Here is a 22,756-nt window from a genome sequence, read left to right as displayed (position 1 = left end):
CAGTTCGGAGCTCACAGCCAACATCGGATCTCCCCTCTCGGGATCGGTCTCAATACTCACCGATGGGAAAGCGATATCATTGGCCCACAGACCGTGATCCAACCCCTGGCTCCCCGACCCAGGAGGCGAGGACACCTTCCCCAATCCCACAGACCATCCACTTCAGTACTGAGCAGAAAGGAAAATACCACCCACCCGGAGACAGTGAGCATGCGCAAAGGGATTGTTACATCGGCGGTTAAATGGGAGGGGCAAATGGGATCACGTGACTAGTGGGATCTCCCACCCCAGGCAGAGAGTCCAGCTACCCATCACTTCTGTGGAAAGAGACAACCTTGCCACTTACATCTCCTCTCACCTTAAATGTATTAGACATTTAAACCCCCAGGAAAAATATATCATCTATCCACTCAGATTCAGTTTTATTATCACTGGCATGCGTAATGAAATTTGTTAATTTTGCAGCAGCAGTTCAATGCAATACATAATATAGAAGAAAAAAATAAAATAATAAAAATAAATAACTAAATCAATTACAGTATACATATATCTGGGACCATTGCTCGTCGTGATTTTTATAAAATGACCTGGATGAGGAAGTGAACGGATGTGTTAGTAAATTTGCTGATGACACAAAGCTTGGGGGTGTTGTGGATAGTGTGGAGGGTGTTAGAGGTTACAGCGGGACATTGAAAGAATGCAAAACTGGGCCGAGAGGTCTGTTGGGCTTGAAATTCTGCCCTGTGTTCTTTTAGGAAGAGAGACAACTAACACCGGAATATAGCAAAACGTGGCTTTATTGCAGAATTCGTAACTGGCACAGCGAATCCACGGAGTCGCTGGAGAAGGCGTTCTGTTTTCCCCTTACAATCTGCTCTTATTTATACCCCTTTTCCCCCCAGCACAACCCCGCTACATATTAGGTAATATCGGGCACTTGTGTCCATCTTATTGGCCCGCAGCCATATGCTCACGAGTTACCTGTTTCTTTTGTTTACTGAATCGCGTGACACTAATAGTATCGGTGTAGCGGGGTCCCCAGTTTCGCTCCCCCTCCCTCGCATTCCGGCCTCCTAACATTATGTGTGTTACGTGAGCCACTCCTGACCTGTAATGGCAGTCTCGAATTAACCCCAACACTAATTAACCCCGACACAAATTAACCCCCGACACAAATTAACCCCAACACTCCCTCCCTTGGCCTCCCAGAGGCCACATCCCCACATCCCTTACAATCTTTTCCGCGGCTGCCGGGATCAGGCAGAGAGGTGAGCGTCCCCCGGCACTCTTTGGCGTGTCCTCCCTATTTGCTTATCCTGATTTGTCCGACCTAGGGTCACAAAATATGGGTAGGGGTTCCCTAAACATCCGCAATTTTTACAAGTAGCATGCAACATTTCAGAAAACTTATTCAATAACAAATTCACAATCCCCCCCTTGCCATGGTCCATTTCAGTCGGTGTCCTCCCATAGCGCGTCCGCTTTCCGGGAGGGCCGTGTCCTCCCCTTCCACCGGGAACAAGGGTGCCTGGTACGCCGGTGGAGGTCCATTCTTTCCAGTCAAGGCTCGATCTATAGTCCGGATGACTAGGGTCCTAATACAGGGTATGCAACAACAACCACACGTGATAAAGATAGCAATTTAAATAGACAGTCCTAGAGCCGACTGTCCCAGTAGGACCCCCCATTCCCCAAACGTACGTTTCAACCAATTCAGCACTGGGTTATTGACTCCTGATTGTTGCTTTAGCTCATTGGCCAGGGATCGCAATTTAGTCAAGCCCTTGGTTAGTGATCCGTCCGGGCCTGTATTGTTCGCTATGGTCATACAGCACATGTCACCAAACAGGGCGCACACTCCGCCCTTCTCTGCTAAGATCATATCTATGGCAATTCTGTTCTGCAGGGTCATTAGGGACGTCTGTGATAGCTGCTCGTGGACAGCTTCCGCGATGTCCCTGGTTAGATTAGCCAGCCTCTGAACGTTATAGTGTATCAGGTTGATCCGGTTGACATTTTTATTGGTCGTGATTGGGAATATGGCTGAAAAAAGTGGAAAGCTCTCAAAGCCTGCAGCTACCTCGTCTGCCAGTTTATATTCGTCCGGGATGTTTCTAGCCTGACCGATAGCATCGATCCATATCCCATCGGGGTTCCTTTCCCCCCTTTCAGTGAGCGCCCTCTTGTTCCTATACCACCTCCCGATTTCATCAGGGATTGGGTTGAGGGTGTAGTCCCCTGGATTCTTTGCCGCAATGAAAAGAGGTACATTTAGAGTGATCAGGGTGCAGGTCCCCTCCCAGTTTACAGGTAGCCAATTATATAGGACCCGTTTCCCACAGTACCACCAGAGGTCCGCTCTGCTGACAGTCAGCATGGTGGCGTTTTCGGTGCCAGTAAGACTGATCCAGGTAGAACACGCACTGTCAGGTAGGTTGCCCACTCTGTAGGGCTGATCCGACGGGGACAGGTTAGTAACGCAAGTGATGTTCCTGATCGGGTCCACCCTAAAGGCTGGTGGGGTCACATTGGCCGGGGCCATGGGGAAATAGGTTTCCCAGGACTTACACCCGGCAGAGGGGTTGGTTAGTGACATGAGTTCGAGGGCGCAACGGAAGGTGTCATTTCCTTCCTCGAAGGGGCTGGGACTCATGAGGAGTGTGGGTTTCCCCGTAGCACATACCCAGCAGTCCCCTATCGCTGCCTGGGTGGTGTATTGGACCACTCGGTCAACCCAGGCGTTTGCTTCCACGTACCCTGTCTCAATTGCAATATACTCCCGGGGAGTTATCTTATTCGTGTCCGAACTCTTTACCAGAACAGGGCTGGCTGTGGGACCCAATCCTGGGTCTGTGTGGGTTCCCAGATTGATCCGGATAATTCCCCATGGGTCTCGGCCTGTCACGTCCGCCCTTATGATCAGATAGAGCACGCCCCCCGCCCCATGCTCCCTGACCTCTGACCCGCGACGAGTGGAGCAGGTCTGTGACGACCATCCCTTCATACTAAAAGGGTTGTGTATTTCTTCCTTGAGTGTCAGGATTAACGGGTTCACTCCCTGCTTTCTTCCCCAAACAGAGCCCCTGTAAAGGCTCACCTTCCTCTTAAACTCATAGTAGGGTTTGGAGGACCCTCGATTGTTTGGCCTATTATCCAGCCAGGACTGGTCTGGGCCTGTCCACCACCATACATTTATCCATGCGCTACACTCCTTTACCCATGGGTTCGGGTATCCCAAGGTGAATGGACACATGTAGACATTATACCCAGTCCAGGCTTTCTTGTCGCCCCAACAGTTGATCACATCGCACAGGTCGAACTGGAATGTCCTACCTGTATGAGGGTCCGCATTAAGGATGATGTTCGCTCCGCACGCATCTCCTCCCCTTCCCGCTTCGGCCATCGGCGCCTTACCTAGGAGCATTACTCCTACCCATATCAGGGTTTTCCATGGCGTCATCTTCCTCGGCTTCCTCCTCCTCTATGTCGGAATCGGGATCAATCGGTCTTCCTTTCTTTGTCCTGGAGCAGTGCGAGAAATGGTGCCAGTTATTGTCCCCCTCCCTTCTTACCTTTTAATGCCCTGTTGGAGACCTCGGTGACAGGGTATGGACCATGCCACCGTTTTCCGTTCCAGGTGAGCTTCCCCGGGCCTCGGAGGAACACTTCCACTCCTACCTTGATGGTGTCCGACCCCTGCGGCTGCTCACTGTTAGTTTATTGAACTCGCACAGTTATCAATTTTACCATATTTCTAAAAACTCTCATATACTCTGTTACTCAACACACAAATGTCTGAGTTTTCGGTAACTCGAAATTGAAGTGCTCCATGGCTCCCTAGTACACAGAGAGGATCAAATGTGGGACGGTCGCCTTTCAAAACCTGACCTTCGCGTGGGAGATTTCTCCTCTTAACAACCAGTCTAAGGTAGGCGCCGTCAGTATCCCTGTGTACTACGGTGTCCCGCGACTTAATTCTCCTCACTCCTGAGACTTTTATGCCCATCGTGGGCGGCGGGTACCCTCACTCAGAAGACTTTTTCCACGGGCGGAGAATCTTCCTAAAAACAGATTAAGAGTTAGTACTTACCAGTCACGATTCTGCACCGGGAATGATCTCTCCCAGGGTAATTTGGGGTTGGTGAGGATCCGTCAGCAGACAAGATCTAACTCAGTGATTTAACTATCTAGTGGAAGTCTTTGATATAACAGGCACTTCCTGACCTTAGTCGAGCTTGCGGCCGCAAGTTGTCTGCTGTCGGACCCGCCAGCCTGTGTTGTCTCTCCCTCCCCACGTCGGGGTCACCAAATGTTGGGCTTGAAATTCTGCCCTGTGTTCTTTTAGGAAGAGAGACAACTAACACCGGAATATAGCAAAACGTGGCTTTATTGCAGAATTCGTAACTGGCACAGCGAATCCACGGAGTCGCTGGAGAAGGCGTTCTGTTTTCCCCTTACAATCTGCTCTTATTTATACCCCTTTTCCCCCCAGCACAACCCCGCTACATATTAGGTAATATCGGGCACTTGTGTCCATCTTATTGGCCCGCAGCCATATGCTCACGAGTTACCTGTTTCTTTTGTTTACTGAATCGCGTGACACTAATAGTATCGGTGTAGCGGGGTCCCCAGTTTCGCTCCCCCTCCCTCGCATTCCGGCCTCCTAACATTATGTGTGTTACGTGAGCCACTCCTGACCTGTAATGGCAGTCTCGAATTAACCCCAACACTAATTAACCCCGACACAAATTAACCCCCGACACAAATTAACCCCAACAGGTCGCAATTGGAGTTCAACCCGGATAAGTTTGAAGTTGTTCATTTTGTTTGGTCAAACATGATGGCAGAATATAGCATTAATGATAAGACTCATGGCAGTGTGGAGGATCAGCGGGATCTTGGGGTCCGAGTCCATAGGACACTCAAAGCTGCTACGCAGGTTGACTCTAATGGTTAAGATGACGTATGGTGCATTGACCTTTATTAATTGTGGGAATGCGTTTAGAAGTGAAAGGTAATGTTGCAGCTATACAGGACCCTGGTCACATGCCACTGTGCTCAATTCTGGTCGCCTTACTACAGGAAGAATGTGGAAACCTTAGAAAGAATGCAGAGGAGGTTTACAAGGATATTGCCTGGATTGGGGAGCATGCCATATGAGAATAGGTGGACTGAACTCGGCCTTTTCTCCTTGGAGTGATGGAGGATAAGAGGTGACCTGATCGAGGTGTATAAGATTATAAGAGGCATAGGTCGTGTTCAAGGTTTCAATGTCCATTTGGAAATCAGATGGCAGAGGGGAAGAATCTGTTTCTGAATCACTGAGTGTGTGCCTTCAGGCTTCTATATCTCCGTCTCTGATGGTAACATTGAGAAAAGGGCAGCCCTGGGTGCCGGAGTTCCTTAACATTGGATGCTGCCTTTTGAGAAACTGCTTCTAATCCTCTGGTAATCTTATAAACATCTATCCAGTCTCACCCCAGAGAAAACAACACAAGTATGTCCAGCCTCTCGTTATAGCTCATGCCCTCTAATCCAGGCAGTGTCCTGGTAAACTTCTTCTGCGCCCTTTCCAAAGCCCCGACATCCTTCCGAGAATGGGGGCGACCAGAACTGTATGAAACACTCCAGATGTGGTCTAACTAGTTTTATAAAGCTGCAACACAACTTCCCGACTTTTGAACTCAATGCTTCAACTGATAAAGACAACCATGCCATTTGCCTTCTTAACCACCCGATCAATCTGTGCAGTCTCTTTCTTGGAACGATGAACTTGGAGTCTAAGATCCCTCAGACAGGATGAAGAGGTCAATACTCCCCAATGCCATTAGGCTTTACAATTCAACCGCCAGGACTTAAGAACTTTTTTAAAAGCTATTATTAAGGCTTTTTGAGATAGTGATTTAGATGCATATCATTTTTTTTACTGAGTTAAGTATTGTATGTAATTAGTTTTGCTACAACAAGTGTATGGGACATTGGAAAAAAAAGTTGAATTTCCCCATGGGGATGAATAAAGTATCTATCTATCATCAACACTGTTCAGGGTTTTGCATTTAACAGTGTACTGTCGCATACATTCGACCTACCGATCTGCCAAGATGATCATCACTAATCAAATCTCACTGAGATTTCTCAGGTCCTGTTGAATTTATTGCCAAGTGCACAAGTACGGGAAGGTACAGGTACAGAGAAACACTGACTTGTGGCAGCATCACAGGCAAGTACATTCAGATAACACACGGAACACAAATTATACATTTCTCTGTAAGTAACAATATAGAAACATGTTTTACTTCATCCTTCTAATAGGACCAGAACAGGGGCTGAGCGCCGGCTCATCTCAGACGGTTCGGTGTGAAGGTCTCACAACCCGGACCGACCCCGGCAGATTCTGTGAAGGAAGCGAGGCGAGGCCACCAGTTCGGAAAAGTTCATCCCCTCCCCCTTCAGGTTTCACCGATACCTTGTGTTTCTCTCTCCCTCCCCACCCCCACCTTTTATTCTCCAGTCCTGCCGAAGGGTTTCGGCCGGTAATATCGACTGTACTCTTTTCCTGGATTCTGCCCGGCCTGCTGAGTTCCTCCAGCATTTTGTGCGCGTTGCTCGCATTTCCAGCATCTGCAGATTTTCTCTTGTTTGAGTTCGGGAAAGTTAACTCACCACCCAACGTCAGACCTCCCCACTCGGGACCGGCTTCAATACTCACCGAAGGGAAATTGTTGCTGCTGCCCCGCAGAGAATAATCCGCCTCCGGCTCCCCGTCCAAGGGGGCGAGAACCCCCTCCCGATCCCAATCTCACCGCCGTCCCGCTTTCACAAAGAACGAAAAAACAATGCTGCTGTTCCCGGGAATGTGAGCATGCGCAATGTGCTTATTGCGTCACGGGCGTTGGGCGGAGCTTCGGAAAATGCTGACGATCTGCGGCAAAACAGGATCACGTGACTCGGTGACTGTTCCTCCCGCTTCACATATTGCCCGACCCACCGCCGCATTTCCCAAATTATTTCATTATTTCCCTATATTATTTCCATATTTACGCCAGACACGTATTTAGTTTTTCCCTCCATATCTTCCCCGATCCCTTTCCCTCCAGCCCCAGGTCACAGAGTTCTCAGCGTTATAATTTCGATTCCCATCCCATCCCGACACACAATTCAGACCCACACAGGAAATGTGCAGGTTTCAGTTAAATCAGTCTATGTTTATAAACACTTAATTATTAGCCCAGCCGTTAAACCGATAAAGCTCGAGCACAGCAGCACGTCGGTGACGAAAGAGACCGCGCCCGTCAGGGCAGATCCCGGTGTGGGGAGCCCATATGTGACGTCAGGCGAGTGGGGGGGGGGGGAGCTGTGTGACGTCACCTGTGGGGGAGAGCTCGTATTTAAAAGCACCTTAATGGATTTTTCGGTGGGACAACAACATTAATCACGGGTTTCATCACTGAATCCAGTGTTGTGAGATGTAAAGTCCCCTGTTATGTGTTCGGCTGTGCCGTGTTGTTGGTGGAGTAGACAGCGTGGTGTTTGTCTCGATTCGGGTCACAAAACCAGAATTGCCAGCGGGGTCCACACACAGTGTATTAGTCAACAGAAAACCTCTCGTCCCTGCAGTCTTTGTCTCCCTGTAACTCAACACCCTGACAGTGTGGACCACAGATACCCCTTCCTCTCAGAGTCAGGGAATCACTCAGACAGCTGATCGCTGAGAGGAATTATATTTATTGGTCATTAAAGTTCGCACAGATTCGTTTGGACGGATTTGATGTGGAGTTCGGGCTGTCACAGTGAAAGGGCCGGACGGCCGAACTCTCTCCGTTGTCCAAACATCCTTCCAGGTGAGGCGACACTTCACCTGTGGATCTTCCAGGGTCGCCCATTGTGTCCGCTGCTCCCGATGCGGCCGCCTCGACACTGGTGACACCAGCTCCTCCACAGTTGTGCGGAGTAGGAGTGTTTTTTTTGGGGGGGGGGGGTGCAGTGGATGATATTGTTCCCTTTAGTCGGGGGAGGTGGGAGGTGTGGGTGGGGTTGCTGTTGTGAGAAAGTGGGATAGTCGGACGTTCCGTGACCTGGGTCAAATAAAGTTGTGAACGGGGAGGATCTGCTCCGTTGTATCGGACGCTCGCGTGTCCTTTCAGGAAGCAGCAATTCTCTCTTCAAATGAATTGCTGTTTAATCTTGCTGTTAACATTGTGTTTGTTACAAAGCCCCAGTGTCTGGAAGAGCTGTCACCGTCATGGGCTGTTGGTGCAGATTGGGACGGCGGTGGGGTGTCAGTGACCTCTGTATCAGAGAACAACACGGGTTTCTACATCCTCCTGTGAGATATAAATGTCCTCACAGTGGATTCGGATCAGCTGGCGTATCTGGAGTTTGCAAAGGGAAAGGGAATAGGGAAGGGGCTGAGGAGAGAGAGTTTTAATCAGCAAACCATCATCCGGGGTGGAGGGGTACAGGAACTGTCTGATAGATCGTTTTAGAGTAATTGTATTTTTATATAATCTCACAGACGGTGACTGAGGAAGAGGCTTGTTGAGGGAGGATACTCGGAGGTGAGCAGGTCAGACACGTTATCAGGAGAGTGACAGTGATGTGATTTCCTGTGTCACGGGTACAGACAGTCGTCTCAAGTGAGGAGTTTGTGTGGAGATGCAGCTTCCCTGGAGGTGGAGGAAAGAGGACACACCAACAGGTGGAACCAGCTGTGGGAAGACATGGTTTGTCAGGTATGACGTCGAGCTGAATGTACCATAACCTTCAGACTGAATCAGAAAACCATTCTGAGGGTATTTGAAATGTCAGAAGCAGAGGAGATGTGATCCCATGTCTCCATCAGACCCTCAGTGAGATGGTTCCAGTTATAACGTGCAGGGATGAAAGCACAGTGTTTGGGGTCTGATTTAATCACTGATTCTGACACAGTGAGAGGGTTAGTTTTGCTGTAAGGCAGCAACATTAATGGAAGAAACTTCATCAATTGCCAATTGTTCAGCAAAAGTGATCAATTTGTATGTTACCTTGACAGAAACTGATGCTCACAGTGGTGACAAAGGGGTGCAGTCTGGTTTATTTCAGGTTGGAGAGGGATGTAGAGATTTAAAATCAATGCCTTGCGGTGCCACCATCGTTAATTTAGCATGTCCGGAGTGGTGGATCACACAGCACGGAACCAGGCCTTTGGCCAGCCATACCTGTTCTGACCATCCACTCACTGTCTACACTGGTCCCATTTATCAGCACTTGGTTCACAGCCGACTGTATCTCGGCAGTTTCAATGCTCATCCTCTTCGTAAATGTTGTGAAGGGACCTGCCTCCACCACCACCTTGGTCAGTGTGTTCCAGATTTCAGCTACCCTCTACGTGAAAAATCTCCTCCTCAGATCCCTCTAAACCTCTTCATCCTCTGCTTAAATCCATGCCCTCTGATCGGTGACACCTCTGTCCCAGGATCAGGGCCGATATGGTCATCAGTGAGGCCTTTGATAAGGTTCACATGGTAAGTTGCTGTGGAAAGTCAGACCACATGGGATCCAGGGAGAGCTGGCTCACTGGATGCACAGTTGTCTTGATGGTAGGAAGCAGAGAACGATGGTGGGAGGCTGTTTATTGGACTCCAGACCTGGGCTCAGTGAGGTTCCCCAGGGTTACACCCCATTGCTCACATTATTCATTGATGTTTAATGATATTTCCATTTGCACAGTTTGTTGAATTCTATGCTCCACTTGATCTTTCATTGATCCTGTTACTATTCTATAGACTTGCTAAGTGTTCCTGTAGGAAAAACTATCTCAGGGTTGCATGTGGTGACATATATGTACCCTGCTAATAACATTTACTTTTAATATCAACCATTGCTACTTGTCATCTAGATCAATAATTTGGTTGAGAATGTACAGGGTATGCAGAGTAGGTTTGCCGCAAGTTCAAACAATTACTTTTTCTGAAAGATATTAAGTATAACCTCTCCGCTCTGTTTCACTCTCCGCGCTTGACCACCCCTCCCCATTACTTTCTTCCCTCTCTGCCCCGTCCTCCCTCTCACGCTGACATTGGACATACGTTCAAGGTGAAAGGGAATTATTTTCTGGGAACCTGAAGGGGAATTCTTCACTCATGTTGGTGAGAGTGTGGAATGAGCTGCCAGTGGAAGTGGAGGATGTGGGTTTGATTGAGACACTCAAGAGGAATTTGGGTGAGGACGTGGATGGGAGGTGAATGGAGGCACTGGTGCAGGTAGCTGGAACCAGGCAGTAACAAGAAAAACGGGTCGGCATGGACTAGAAGGGCTGAAAGAATGCAGAAAAAATTACGCGGCTATTGCCGGGACTGAATGTTTTTAATTAAAATGAAAGGTTACATATGTCAGCACTTCATTCCCGAGCGGGTAGGGACCGAGGGGAGATTTCATAGAGGTGTACAACACTATGAGGCTGATGGAGAGTGTAAATGCCAGGGGGCTTTCTCCACTGATGTTCGGCGAGAATACAAGTAGAAATCATGGGCGAATGGTGAAACGTGAAAAGCTTAATGGAAACATGAGGGGAGACTTCTTCACCCAGAGGGTGGTCAGAGTGTAGACAATGTCGCCAACGCAAGCAGTGATTGGGATTCCGATGCCAATGTTTACGAAATGATTGGATAAGTACTGGGATATGGATGGCCACGGTCCGGGTTCAGACGATGACAGTAGGCAGTTTAAGTAATTCCTCAGTGGCCTGACGGGTTGAAGACCCTGTTTCTGTGCAGTGGATCCCTATCGGTGTCTGACTGTATGTCTGGGTTAGAACTTCAGTGTGTCGCAGCTCCGACCAATCTATAAAGTCGTTGATTCTGTTCTTGAATGTTTATAGCATGAGAAGATGGAAGCTTTGGAAATTGTTTATTTTGTATTCCCCAATTGCCTGCGATGGTTTTCAAGGAAGACAAGAGTGAGCCCGGATATTTGCTTTGCCTTCGCTGCGTTTTCAGTTTGTGTAGATTTGTATGTTTCATTTATTATTGATTTCAGAGGGAGACACGGATTCCACACCGGCCATGTGGATTCAGGGTTAAATCGATCGAAATATGAGCGTATCTACACCCGATACGATAAAACCACGCTTCAGAGGTAAATTGGCATTCAGATAAATTGGTGTGTACCTGAATTGGGAATTTGGAATTGACATTTTAGAAGGCTGGTTCTTTTAATAAGCGCCAGAAGCTGCTGCTGAACACTTTGAAATGCTGGTTTTAAGTTCTAGGGCTTCACTGGAAATCAGGTTGTAAAGTCATTGTAGCATTTGCCCTGTAATATGTAAATGACAGGTCAGTTTAGAAAACGCGCAGGTGCAGTCAATTGCTCAGTGATTTGCTCACATCGTCAGTCCTAATTCCATTAATTATCCAGGTGTTGCTGTGTGATCAGATTAAATCGATTATTTCCTCAGCCCTATTTCTTGGAGCACTGTAACTGCGGACTCGCAATAGAGTTGTAAAATGTACCGAAGTTTCGACTCTCCGTGCGGAACACGGCTGCCCTTTGTCTTCCAGCCAGAATTCACTCTGTCTACCACATCATCTACTTTCGGCTAGGAAGCCAATTCTGAATCAACGCAGTCAGGTTCCCCTCGATCCCATGCCTTCTGACCTTCTGAATGAGTCCACTTTGGGGAGCTGATGAAAAGCCTGAGCATAATTAATGCACCCACATCGACTGTTCTAATTCCTCTATTTGATTTATTTTCACTTTTTTCAAATAACTCAATCTGGCTAATAAAGGACAACATGCCATGTTGTTTCTCCTTAACCAGACTACGTTTCTCCAAATACACATAAATTCCTTCTTCAATTATCCTCTCCTGTAGTTTACCCACTACTGATGTAAAACTGCCTGCTTATGATTACAAGAAATATCCCTATCATCTTTCGTCAACAAATGAATAACATTTTCCACTCTCCAATCATCTAGTTCTACCTCCGTGGCCAGCTAAGACACAAATATCCTGTCCAAAAGTGCAGCAATATCTTTGCTCGCCTTCCAAAATTACCTGGACTATATCCCTTTCGGCACCGGGGAATCATCTATCATAATGTTTTCCAAGTTTCCAGCGCATCCTCTTTCTCAGCGTCGGCAGGTTCTGGCATTTCTGCATTTTGACGCTGTGTTCACATTGACCTATGTATTCAGTGAGGAGCTTCACCGCCTCCTTGGACTCCAGACACAAGTTTTCCTCTTTTACCTCTGATCTGCCCACACCCTCTCTAGTCATCTTTCTGTTCTTCACTTATCTTAGTGCATCTCTACTCCCCTTCTGACTTTGAATTCCATTTTTAAATTCATTTTCTATCTACATTGTTACTCGCCCTAAGCCAATCTGATCCTTTCTTCCTGAACCTCAAGTATCTTTCTTTCTTCCTCTTGACAAGCTGTTCCAATTTCTTGTCAGCTAGGGTTACTTTCCGCTATCGTCCTTTCCCTCCCTCAATGAGACAAGCTTTTACTGAACCCCATGTAAGTGTTTCCTGAACAATCTCCACATATGTGTTGTGCATTTCCCTGAGTACATCATTTTCCTATTTACCTACCCAAGTTCCTGCCACGTAGCCCGATATATCGCAATTAAATAATTCCATGCTCTCTGGTCCTATCCCCGTGCAGGGTGGATGTCGGGGAGTTCTCCCTGTCGTTCTGAAATGCTGACCCGCGTAGAGATCTGTCACCTGATCCGTTTCGTTATCTAATATTAGATACCGTATGGACTGTTCGCAAGTCCGCCTGTCTTCATATAGTGACATGAATCCTTCCAGCACACAACTGAGGATTTCTGTCATAACCAAACCTTTTACCCTGGGGATGTGCCAAAGAATATTAGGGAATTTTCAGTTGCCCTTGCCAATAACATGACACGTGTCCAAGTTCCGCTTCCCGATCGGTACCTCCCTGTTTCAGTCGCCGTTTTTATTTTTGTTCAACTTGTGGGCGGCTGTATAGAATACTCCAAACGGAGAGATCACGTCCTTCATGTTTCTGTGTTCGTCTCACAGTCTATCAACAAACGAACCCTCCACCTTGTCCTCCCTTTCTGCAGCTGCGATACTATCCTGATTTCTCATCGCACTCCCTTTACACTCTGTTACCCGACCCTGTCCATTTTGAAACATCTAAAACACGGAAAGCCCTGAAGCCATCCCTGCCCTGTTGACACATTTCAGTGGCCATTGACATTGTCAATTTATAATTTCCTGTCAGACACATATCATGTTCAGATGTTCGCGCAACCAGCGTTTATTTAAGTACGTAAAATTAGTCTATGTACATAAGCGAATCTTATGTACCTTTCACAGACAGGCGAGTGTCTGTGATAGATTGTAACATAATTCAACCAATCTAACAATCACGGTAGCAGCATTGAGCGTTTGTATTGCTACCTACCTGAACTGTATCACGTCAGCAATCTTCCGCCAATTCTCCAATTCCCGGATGACCAGGTATATGACTGTTTGAATTTATGACATACTTGCCAGGCCTGTTCATTGTAAAACGGCTTTATTTGAAAACTCCGCTGAATTGCCATTGGAGGCGGACGTTATCTACACAGATGGCCATTTAATGTAAACACATACTTCATTCCATTCCTCAGCTCCTCTCTGAATTTCCTCTGTGTCAGTGTATAGATACAAGTATTGGTGCACATGCTGAGAAATTGTAACATGAACCCAAATTGTTGGAGGATATATACCGGGGAACTCAAATATCTGTCCTCGTAAAAATAGTTTTGTGCTTGCCATTTTAGAGAACGGGCTACATGGGGCATCCACAATAATATGAAATTAGCTGATATAGAAAACAGCAAAATCATCGATTTTCTGCGTTTTTCCACCTCGGCATCTTTCTGATTGTCGCTGCTGTGCCGAAGCCTTCTGCGGACTCTATTTGCCACAACGATATGTCTTACGGTTAATCCGTTAAACAACAGGATTAATCCGATTGGTAGCAATGGTGTTAAAATGCTCTCCAGTAATTCGTATCCTTTCCACACGGGTGAAGTAACGTATTCATATGTGCCGGTGCACCGCCACGGCGTGTTGTCAATGATGGCGTAAGGTTCAATGGCAAAGTAAAACGGGATCCCTGTCCCGCAGCTCACTATAACCACCGTCACCATAACCGCCGTTGCTGTTCTCTCGGTGCAGTATCGCTCTCGCAGCTTTTCGCAACATATTGCGATAAAACGATCGAAGGTAAAACTGACCGTGAACCAAACAGAACAGTCCGTCATGACAGCCCGAAATACAAGTGTCAGTGCGCATACAGGAGTGATGAGCAGGGATCTGGAATAAATGTAGATATTGTTGGTCTGTTCCATTAAAGCAGCAACGATAACCACCATCAGATCCGCTGTTGCCATTCCAACCAGGTAACGGGTGATGCATTTGGAGAGTCCGCATTTTCCCCGAGAGAGGATCACAATCGCCGTTAAATTAACTGCAAGAAATTTGAAAAGAGATTAGAGATATTGTCATCTCCCTGCATGCCCCCATTCTACCGATGGTATGCAGGGTAGGGTCTTGGAAGTGGAAAGCGGGAGTCTGCGTCGCTGCACTCCGGCTGGGCAGGTTCGAGCAAAGAATCTGATTTCCACGGCTCACGTACCGGGGAACAGACGATCGTCCCAGTAAGCAACACCATTTCCATTACTAGAAGTGAAAGATTTGAGGGGATTGTCTGCAGCCGTGACAAAGTGGAATCAAAAGATACAAAACACAATTTATCATTTACAGACCCGCGTGTCGGAAATAGACTGGACAGTCATTTAAATAAGCTGCTATGTTGTTTCAAGGTCGAAGTGTCTGCACTGATAGAAACTCGGACCTAGAAAAGCAGAGACCAGCATCACTTCAGAAAGCCTAGTGAGGTGAAATTATGAAACAATGTCAATATCGGCATATACGTAACTGACAAAAGAATAATCACTTCGAACAAAGTACGAAAATGAAAATAAAACAATCAGATGCCTGAATCCTCCATTCCGTGAGCACGTTTCAGCCGACGGTAGCATCTGTGCTCAGTAACAGTGCGGATACCGCAGCAGAGTAACGACGGCACCATACATAAAGTAACCAGCTCCGGCATCTTACCTGGGACACCAACCGCTACAAGTGTGGGATAGAAAATGGCCGCGATGTAGTAAATCGCCGGATATCCCATATTCCGTCAGAAGCAGCGTTCAGTTGTACGGAACGTTTCAGATGCTCAGATGGACTTGTGATCGGTTTAGCAGACTTTTATTGAGGCGAGGGCAATTCCACTGAGGCAATTAGCGTGGCGATCACGTCAGGGACATCAGTGACAACCAACTGCACAAGCACTTACGTTAAACTATTTTTACTGACAGTCCCCGTGTCATGAATTTGACTCCTCAAGGGATTTTGCAATGTAATTACTTTAAAACAAAATATGATGTGCGTTTTTCCATGTTATTTTCCATGATACCTGGCTTCAGCTATTTAAATGAAGATATATATTGTCATTGTTGCTTTTAAATCAAGCATTCAGCTTGAAGTCGATTTATTTGGAATATTTGACGGAGCACATTCGCTTCTGAAATTGACGGGAGTTTGTTCTGGCGGGTGAAATGGAGAACACTTATTTATTAAAGGGGAACTTTCATCATCTTTTCTTTCCTTCGTTCCAGTCATTCCGGACGGTTTGAGTGATGGAAATCACAGTGACAGCTGACGTGTGTTACAATAAAATACACTGCACATATTCCTCCAAACACTTTAAAAGATCCACAGCGATATTCCAGAGACCTGTCGTTAAAAAGGGAACGTGTCCTCGGGAGATTAGCGAGGGCTGTGGACAGTTTGAAGAACAATGTTTTCCAGCGCACACATGGGCCGTTTGGCAGGAACCTGACCTCTGCCAGTGAAGGACTTGACCGCCCCATACCCGTGACCTGCGATGCAGTCTATTTAACTTTAAAGATATTCTCAGACCTGCTACAATTCTACCACTATTTCTCCATCCATTCTCTGTTTGAACAAATATAGTAAGCAAAATCTATGATCAATCAGCAGGTTTTCAGGTGTTGTATCATTTGCCACGAAGTTGTATATTCCCCCCCCCCCCCCGCCGATTTACTGTCAGGTATATTGCCTTTCGAGCGTCTCTATGAGTCTGTGCAGAGCAGCGGATGTGTTCAAGCTCACCTGTCAATCACACTTCCTTCTGCTCCTGCAGCGCACCGCTCAGTGCCGATTGTGGTTCTCGTACCGATGAAAGGCTCTCGGTTTATTGGAGAAAGTCTCATCACTCCGTTTCCATTGTGCAACTCGTACTAATGTGCGGCCCTCGGTTGACTCGAGAAAGTATCACCTCTGCCTTCAAATCCATCCTTCCAAAGTGAATCACTCCGTAACGTTCCGGGTTGAACTCCATCTGTAACTTCCCAGCGCTGCTCTGCGTCCTGTCATTGTCCTGTTGTAAACTCTGACTACCTTCTATACTATCCCTAATTCCACCAAACTCCACATCATTGCAAATACAATAAACCACCCTTCCACTTATTTATTCACATCATTTTAAAGCACAATAATCCTGGGGTCTCAGAACAGATCTCTGCAGGACACCACTGGCACCAGCATCCAGGGAGAAAACGCTCCATCCACAACTACCCTCGGCCTCCTGGGGCGTCAGTCCAGAATCCACAAGCCAACTTTCCCAGGATACCAAGCCTTCTGAATGGTCCTAACATGCTTAACCGTAGTATAACCGTCACATCCTCACAGAATTGAACCAGGGTCGTGAGACATGATCTGCCCCTCAAAAAGCCATACTGACTCTCCAAAATTAGGTAATGTTTCTCCAAATTCTCGTAAATCCTGTTTCTAAGAAAGTTCTCTGATAATTTTCCCATCACTGAAGTAGGACTCACCGCTTCCCGCAGTCACTCAGGCTTTCTCCCGACCACACAAGAAGACGTATTTAACCTACTGTATTTTTTTCAGAAGTTCCAGTACATCCTCTCTCTTAACTTCGGTATGTTGTCGCACATCAGCCTGTTTAACGCCCTCCTCACAAGTATCCCTCTCACTGGTGAATTCTGAACTAAAGTCTTCATTCAGGACCTTCCTTTCTTCCCCCGACCTCAGGGGCTTGGTTCATCTTCTATCCCCGACCGGTCCTACACTCATTCCAGTCATCTTTTTCTTCACATACACCTAGAATGGCTTGGGGTTTTCCTGAAAGCCACTGCAGACCTTCTGTAGACGTTTCTAGTGATCCTAATTCCATTCTTCAGTTTGTCCCCGGCTACTTTGTAAATCTACAGTCTTGTCTGATCCTTGCTTTCTAATCCTGAGGTCATCTTCCTAAAGCTTCATTCTTCCTCTTGACCAGATGTTTCACATCTCTTGTCAACCATGGTTCCTTCACCCTAAAGTCCTTCCCCTGTCTGAATGGGGCTAACCTATCCAGAACCCCGCGTAAGTGCAGCCTAAAATATATTCACATTTCCGTTGTGCATATTCCAGGACATATCCGTTCCTGATTTATGCTTTGATGTTCCAGCCTAATATCTTCATATTTCCACTTACAAATTTAATTACCTCGGGAAATGACACAGAGCTGTGGTACGAGAGCGGGTAGAGTGATTAACTTAAACCCTGACACGGGGCAGTGGGCAGAGAGTGTGGCAATTGGATGGGTATGGGGAATGACACGAGGTTGTGGGGACACAGCGGGGCATTGAGATTACTTGGTGACTGACGAGGGCTTGTGTCATTAATGTATGTAACCATTATACGAAAGGAGGGTGCTGGACCCTTATGATATCCCTACCGACACAACCGATCGACAGACGGCGCAATAGACAATGCTCTAAACACCGTCCTTATACATCTGGAGAAGAAGGAAGCTTATGTGGGAATGCTGTTCTTGGACGACAGTTCAGTATTCAACACCATCATTCCCCCCAGGCTCGACAGGAAGCTGAGAGATCTCGTCCTTGACCCTGCCTCTCAGATCGCCAGCAGGTTGTAAGAGTGGGCTCCCACACCTCCACGCCTCTGACTTTCAACACAGGAGCCCCTCAGGGCCATGTACTGAGTACCGTCCCTTACTCCCTGTATACACATTACTGTATCGACACCCACAACTCCAATCTGTTAATTAAATTTGCCGATGATACTATATTGATTGGACCAATCTCAAAGAATAACGATGTGGCCTATAGGGAAGAAGTTATCTCTCTGACACAGTGCCGTCCAGTAAACAACCTCTCCCTCAGTGTCGCAAAAACAAAAGGGGCTGGTTGTTGATTACAGGAGGAATGGAGACGGGCTAACCCCTATTGACATCAATGGATCTGGGGTTGAGAGGGTAAACAGCTTTAAGTTCCTCGGCATCCACATCACCGAGGACCTTACGTGGCCTGTACATACTGGCTGTGTGGTGAAAAAGGCACAACAGCTCACTTAGAGATTATAAGCTGTATTAGGCCCCTTTTCTTAGAAAGGATGGGCTAACACTTGAGTGAGATTAACAGAGATTTATGAAAATGATTCTAGGATTGAATACCTTGTCATATAAAGAGATTTTGATGGGTAATACAATTTAAAACTATCGAATGTCCCCGATTGGCTGGATGTGGAGGGGCTCTGTCCTATGGGTGGGAGAGTCTAGGACCAGAGGAGATATTTTCTGAATAGAGGGTCGTCCATTTGCAACGTTGATGAGTTTAGCCAGAGAGTGGTGAATCTGTGGAATTCGTTGCCACAGGCAGCTGTAGAGACCAAGAATGTGTGGTTATTTAAGACAGAGGTTGATAGATTCTTGACTATAATCTCCTTTTTTTTAAAAAAAAAGCCAATATTTCAAGATGATCGTGGACAGAAGTGAGTGTAAATGCCATTACTAATGAGAAGCTGGAACGCCTGGATGTAGATAAGAATCCTGGACCTGATGATGTACACCACAGTGTTCAGAAAGAGGTAGTTGAAGAGTTTGTGAAGGCATTAGAGTCATGGAACATTACAACGCAGGGAATGCCATTCGGCCATTCTAGTCTGTGTCAAGCCATTAATCTGCCTAGTTCCAGCATCATCTAACGGGACCATAGTCATCCATTCCCTCCCATCCGTATACCCATTCAAACTTCTCTGAAATGTTGAAAATCGACACTGCCACTTGCTCTGGCAGCATATTTCACATTCCCACCGCCTCTGAGTGAAGACCTTCCCCCACATGTTTCTCTTAAAGTATGAGTAATGATCTTTCAAGAGTGTCTCGATTTCGGACTGTTTCTGCCGAACTAGGAAGTTGCAAATGTCACCCCACTCTTTTAGACGGAGGGGAGGCAGAAGAATGGAAATTATAGAACAGTTAGTCTGACCTCAGTGGGTGGATTCCATTAAGGATGATTTTTCGGGGTACGGCGCATTTTAAAGTAGGCCAAATTCAGGATGGTTTTCTTCAGGGTATACGTTGCCTGAAAAATCTCTTGGAATTCTTTGACAAAATAACAAGCAGAATAGACAAAGGAGAGGCAGTGGATGTTTTTGTCCTGGATTTTCAGATGGTTTTAACGACTTGCTGCACATGAGGCTGCCAAACAAGATCACAACTCATGGTATTACAGGAAAGATACTGGCACGGATCGAAGATTGGTTTACCGGCATGAGACAAAGAGTTAGAACAATGTGAGTCTATTCTGTTTGCTACCGGTAACCAATGGCGTTCCTCTGGAGTCGGTAATGAAATTGCGTCTGTTCATGTTAAAATGAACGATTTGGATGACAGAGTTGGTGGCTTTGTGACCGACTTTGTAGTTGCTACGAAGGTAGGTGTCGGATAGGCAGCTTAGAGCAAAGTGGGTGTCTGCAGAAGTACTCAGACCGGTTTGAAGAACAGACAATGAAGTGGCAGATGGAATACAGTGTAGGGACTGCGGTCTGCAGTCAGGTACTCAGGTTCACTCAGCATAATGTTGCATGAACATTATTTGCAAAACACACCGACACGATACTGGTTTCATTTTGTTACAGACAAACATGCCAGTTTGGTACTACAAGTAAACTACATTTCCACATTGGTGGATAAGTGTGCTGACACCCCTCGTTATCTGTAAAAACTGTGACGAGATCCTAATGTTTATTTAATATGGACTGTGCCTTTAAAATGAAAGAAAGTGGGTGTACACCGATTCAGAGAGAGTGCACCGAACAGCTCGTGAGTCTCCATGGTTACGGAAGGGCAGAGCTATATAATGGGAAGCTCGCGTTCAGCATGTTTGGGATATATACCAGGTCAGCTAGATTTTCCGACAGACACACAGACACACGGAAGACACGGACAGAAATACAGAAGAAATAGACACTGGATGAGCTTTCACTGCCCACGAAAGGGTGGGTTTTGCTCGCAGTGTGGTAAGGGGGTGACCGGCGGAAAGTTATCGGAGAGTTTAACCCTTGCCTGGGTAGACAGCTTTACCGCGTGAAAACGGAACTCTCTTTTGTGTGGTCACAGTCGGTGTCTTTAACGGAGACCTCGGAGAACAACGTGGGAAGAATCGACGGCATCGGCACCTGGAAGACAAAGCACCTCTCTCTCTCTCTCTCTCTCTCTCTCTCTCTCTCTCTCTCTCTCTCTCTCTCTCTCTCTCTCTCTCTCTCGCTCTCTCTGTCTGTATATATGTGTATATATACGCATATACTCTGCTAATCTCTTTGATTTACATGATTTTATATTCAGTATATTTCGTAGATACTATTAAAATAGAGTGTGTAGCAAAAGACTCAGACTCCAGGTGTGTTCCGTTTCTGCTGGTCGTTTTAACCAGTTACGGGGTACATAACAAAATTAGGGCCTGCGTCCAGGATATGAACAAATTGTTGGGAGCTATTCTGAAAATTTGGGGGCTTGTTGATTGCCTGATTATCTATCTTATTGATCACTGTTCTTTAATTGGCTTGTGTGTGGAAAGCAGCAGAAATGGATGTTGAGCAATTTCTGGAAATTCAGACCCTGAGGCTTTGAAGAAAGCTACAGAGGATGAATTGTGGAAAGCTGTTAATGAATTGAAACTTAAGGAAAAGAAGGGTATGACAAACGGAGAACTCCGAAGGATAATAGCCGAGCACTATATTTCTACGAGAGAATTTAGTGAGGAGAAGTTAAAGGTGTTTCATTTAGGTAAAGAGTAGATCCATTTGCGACTGGAACAAATGAAGTTAGAGAGACTTAAATTAGATAGAGAGTTCGAGAGAGAGAGAAATAGAAGCGACAGGATCAAACGCCAGGTAGGGGTAATCAGCTGGTGGTGCCGTTTAATGTCAGCCAAGAAATTAAGTTAGTACCACCATTTGATGAAACTGACGTCGACAGGTATTTCCTACACTTTGAAAAGGTGGCCCGGAGACGGAAAAGGCCGAGGGATCAGTGGGCTGTCATGTTACAAAGTGTGTTGAAGGAGAAGGCTCAGCGGGCGTATTCTGCCCTGACCCTTGAACAGTCAGACGGTTATGCCACAGTGAAAGATGCAGTGCTTAAGGTTTACGGGTTGCTTCCGGAGGCGTTTAGACAAAAGTTCAGAGAATTGAGGAAGTCTTGGAATCAAGCCTATGTGGAGTTTGCCCATTAAAAACGGGTGTATTTTGATCGTTGAACTACCTCAAAAAGGGCGAAAGAGAATATTGACAATTTAATAGAGTTGATATTGATCGCAGAATTTAAACCGGTGGAATGCTGTCGGAGTATTTAACCCTTGCCTGGGTTGATAGCTTTACCACGTGAAGACTGTACCCATTTGTGTGGTCACAATCGGTAACTTTAACAGAACTTCGGAGGGCAACGGAACCATCGACGGCATCGGCTTACTTGGGAAACAAATTACCTCTCTCTCTCTGCTCTATTCTACTCAACTTAATATCACGATCTGAACTGACGTCATTGCTATACCATCGTAAGAATATTATTTTCCACCTAAGATTGAAGAAGTTTGGGGTTTTATATTTACACTCGTATATATGCATAAACTCTGCTAACCTGTTTGATTTATCTGGCTTTATATTACTATATTACGTTGGTTCTAATAAATAGAGTTTTGTTTGTAGCAATACCAGACTCCAGGTGTGTTCCATTTTTGCTGGTTCTTTTAACCTATTACGGGGTACGTAAGAAAACCGTTCCAACCCCTACATCACACCGCATTTCTGTAAACCCCTTGGACCCATACAGCACTCGGCATCTCCGCAAAAACTCCATCATTCAACTGCCTCATTTAACTGGTTCGGACCAGTCAGGGCGTAAAGATACGAATACACAAGGCTGGGGTGGACAGAGCCACGTAAAATGTGTTGGTTGTAGCTCTGTACAATGATCAGTAACCAGGTGACCCAGGTATGTCAGGTGACCTTGAGCCAATGGTTCGGAGCTCCAATGGTTCAATTGATGAGGAACAATATAAGATTCCGGAGCTTCATACATGCCGGGGTGATAACTCTCCAGCGGCCAGAGACCAACCATTGCCGAAAAGTAGGACCACACGGATACGTGGAGATCGGGAACATGAGGATCAGAAGATGATGAGAGGCATTGATCGTGTGGCTAGTCAGAGGCTTTTCCCCAGGGCTGAAATGGTTGCCACAAGAGGACACAGGTTGAAGGTGCTGGGGAGTCGGCACAGAGGAGATGTCAGGGGTAAGTTTTTTTAAAAAAATCAGAGTCTGGTGAGTGCGTGAAATAGGCTGCCGGCAACAGTGGTGGAGGC

At 46.4% G+C, this 22,756-nt stretch overlaps 2 protein-coding genes across 7 annotated transcripts in view; both read right to left on the bottom strand.

The window, feature by feature from the left end:
- LOC140721788 (uncharacterized) overlaps window positions 1-6,821 on the bottom strand; it is a 32,099-nt gene extending 25,278 nt beyond the window's left edge. For 3 of the 5 annotated variants that reach the window (XR_012097459.1, XR_012097458.1, XM_073036587.1), the window contains exon 1: window positions 6,710-6,821. The gene's annotated coding sequence lies outside the window, so the exon portion shown is untranslated. The remainder of the gene's footprint in view (window positions 1-6,709) is intronic. The other 2 variants (XM_073036589.1, XM_073036588.1) reach the window with 2 other exon arrangements.
- Window positions 780-4,776, bottom strand: LOC140721781 (uncharacterized). Of its 2 annotated transcripts, none has more exons than XM_073036578.1 (2): window positions 4,091-4,776; window positions 780-3,522 (listed from the first exon to the last, which is right to left on the bottom strand). In XM_073036578.1, the coding sequence occupies exon 2, from the start codon at window positions 3,458-3,460 to the stop codon at window positions 1,643-1,645; it is 1,818 nt and encodes a 605-aa protein (XP_072892679.1). In that variant the 5' UTR covers window positions 3,461-3,522; window positions 4,091-4,776; the 3' UTR covers window positions 780-1,642. The 2 variants fall into 2 exon arrangements, with proteins under 2 accessions (XP_072892679.1, XP_072892680.1); XM_073036579.1 differs by lacking the exon at window positions 4,091-4,776 and adding an exon at window positions 3,573-4,059.
- Window positions 6,822-22,756: the final 15,935 nt, after the last annotated feature.

Source organism: Hemitrygon akajei, unplaced genomic scaffold (assembly GCF_048418815.1).
Source record: "Hemitrygon akajei unplaced genomic scaffold, sHemAka1.3 Scf000061, whole genome shotgun sequence".
Lineage (NCBI taxonomy): Eukaryota > Metazoa > Chordata > Chondrichthyes > Myliobatiformes > Dasyatidae > Hemitrygon > Hemitrygon akajei.
This window is presented reverse-complemented; position numbering and strand designations above follow the sequence as displayed.